This window comes from Cebus imitator, unplaced genomic scaffold (assembly GCF_001604975.1).
Source record: "Cebus imitator isolate Cc_AM_T3 unplaced genomic scaffold, Cebus_imitator-1.0 Scaffold83, whole genome shotgun sequence".
Lineage (NCBI taxonomy): Eukaryota > Metazoa > Chordata > Mammalia > Primates > Cebidae > Cebus > Cebus imitator.
Window position 1 is genome coordinate 5,627,753 of NW_016107398.1, and position 2,494 is coordinate 5,630,246.

The window sequence follows — 2,494 nt, forward strand, 5'->3', positions numbered from 1 at the left end:
CCACCTTCTGTATCTGCTGAGCCAATTCTCGAGTGGGTGCTAGGACCAAGGCCTGGGTGGCCTTTAGATCTAATTCAATCTGCTGCAGAATCGATATGGCAAATGTGGCTGTTTTCCCAGTCCCAGATTGGGCTTGAGCGATCACGTCATAACCCTTGATACAAGGTAGAATGGCTTGCTGCTGGATGGCAGAAGGCTGCTCAAAACCATAGGCGTAGATGCCACGGAGAAGGGACTCCGAGAGGTTCATGTCATCAAAGCTGTCAACAATCTCATTCCAGTTACTCTCGATGACGCCTTCGGGCTCCATCTCATCAGGGCCATTGTCTCTGGATCGGGAATCCTGACTCGCAGACATGATCCTTAGAAACTCAAAAAAAAGATTTCAACATAGGGAAACCATGTGATAACTGTCATTAATTTTTATTAAATTTGGAAAATTCCAATAGGAGCTATGGAAAACTTGAAAAAATTATGCTACATATTTCTTACTATTATTTTATTTATTTATTTATTTATTTATTTATTGAGAGAAGATCTTGTTTTGTTACCCAGGCTGGAATGCAATGGCACGATCTTGGCTCACTGCAACCTCCATCCTCCCTGGCTCAAACCATCCCCCACCTCAGCCTCCTACTGAGCAGCTGGGATTACAGGCATGTGCCATCATGCCAGCTAATTTTTGTATTTTTGGTAGAGATTGTTTTGTGCCATGTTGCACAGGCTGGCCTCAAACTCCTGGCCTCAAGCAGTCCATCCACCTTGGCCTCCCAAAGTCCTGGGATTACAGGCATGAGCCACTGCATCCAGCCTGGGATACTTTTTAATATCTATTCTACCTAAAACGAGTCAAAATGAGACCCTACAGAGCCTTTGAGACATCTGCTTTGACAAACAGACTTAAAAAAATTGTGGCTCAAGCCTGTAATCCCAGTACTTTTGGAGGCCGAGGCTGGTAGATCACATAACGTCAGGGGTTCGAAACCAGCCTGGCCAACATGGTGAAAACCTATCCCTATTAAAAATACAAAATTAGCCTGGGCATGGTGGTGCATGCCTGTAATCCCAGCTACTTGGGAGGCTGAGGCAGAAGAATCTCTTGAACCTGGGAGGCGGAGGTTGCAGTGAGCCAAGTTTGTGCCTCAGCACTCCAGCCTGGGCAACAAGAGTAAAATAACTTTCTAAAAATTATTACTTACCTGACAACAATTTGTAACAGCAGTCATAAGTAAATGCAGCACATCTAAAGAGACATAATTTCTAAGAGTATAAAAATCAAGAAAATATAAATTAAATGTCTAGGGAAATCTTAATTCACATCTAACAAAAACCTGATAGAAACTTGAACCATTAGAAGGGCATTGGTGAAAAATTTACCAGTGTTTGTTATATTTTAGTTACAAATCAATTCCCATGCACCAAATGATTTTTTTAAAAATCTGCTTTCAGCATGTCAACATCAATTTTGTGTTTGTGCCACATCTATGTTGGATAAAAATTAAGAAATTCTGGCCAGGCACAGTGGCTCATGCCTATAATCCTAGCACTTCGGGAGGCCAAGGCGGGTGGGTCACTTGAGGTCAGCGTTCAAGGCCAGCCTGGCCAACCTGGTGACACTCCGTCTCTACTAAAAATACAAAAATTAGCTGGGTGCAGTGATGGGCACCTGAAATCCCAGCTACTTGGGAGGCTGAGGTAGGAGAATTGCTGGAACCTGGGAGGCAGAGGCTGCAGTGAGCTGGGATCGTGCCACTGCACTCCAGCCTGGATGACAAAGTGAGACTTTTTCTCAAAAAAAAAAAAAAAAATTAAAGAATTTGTACCTGTATTATAGTATCTCTTCCTATTATGAAAAGGGTGTACAATGTTCTTCTAAATTCTAGTTAGTAAAACTTGCAGTAAGAAAAAGAGCTGTATAATTCAAACAAAACAAAACAAAAAGTATTAATTAACCTATCACTAGAAGTGTATAAATGGGACAGGTATAGTGGCTCACACCTGTAATTCCAGCACTTTGGGAGGCTGAGGCAGGAAGATCCCCTGAGGCCAGGAGTTCAAGACTAGCCTGAGCAACAACAACAAAAAAAAATTAGCCAGGCATAACTATAGTCTTGCACTTCAGCAAGGATCTCTTGAGCCCAGGTTTGAGTCTGCAGTGAGCCAAGATCAAAGATCGCCCCACTGTACTCTAGCATGGGCAACAGAGCAAGACCCTGTCTCTTAAAAAGTTTTTTTTTTTTCCTTTATTTTATTTTATTTTTTTAAGATGGGGTTTCACAATGATGGCCAGGCTGGTCTTGAACTATTGACCTCAGGTGATCCACCCACCTCGGTCTCCCAAAGTGCTAGGATTATAGATGTGAGCCACTGCACCCAGCCTTAAAAAGTTTTTTTTAAATAAAAATTAATTAACTTAGAAAGTATATAAACGCATCACATGATCACATGATGCTTAATGTACTAAAAAAACAAAATATATTTTTCTAAATTTATC

General features: G+C 41.5%; 1 protein-coding gene across 1 annotated transcript; it reads right to left on the reverse strand.

Moving 5' to 3' along the window:
• Position 1: 1 nt before the first annotated feature.
• Positions 2-373, reverse strand: LOC119472053 (eukaryotic initiation factor 4A-I-like; the record flags this gene model as incomplete). The annotated part of the gene is made up of 1 exon (XM_037740471.1): positions 2-373. A coding segment is annotated over exon 1 (357 nt), but the record flags the coding sequence as incomplete, so codon positions are not given.
• Positions 374-2,494: the final 2,121 nt, after the last annotated feature.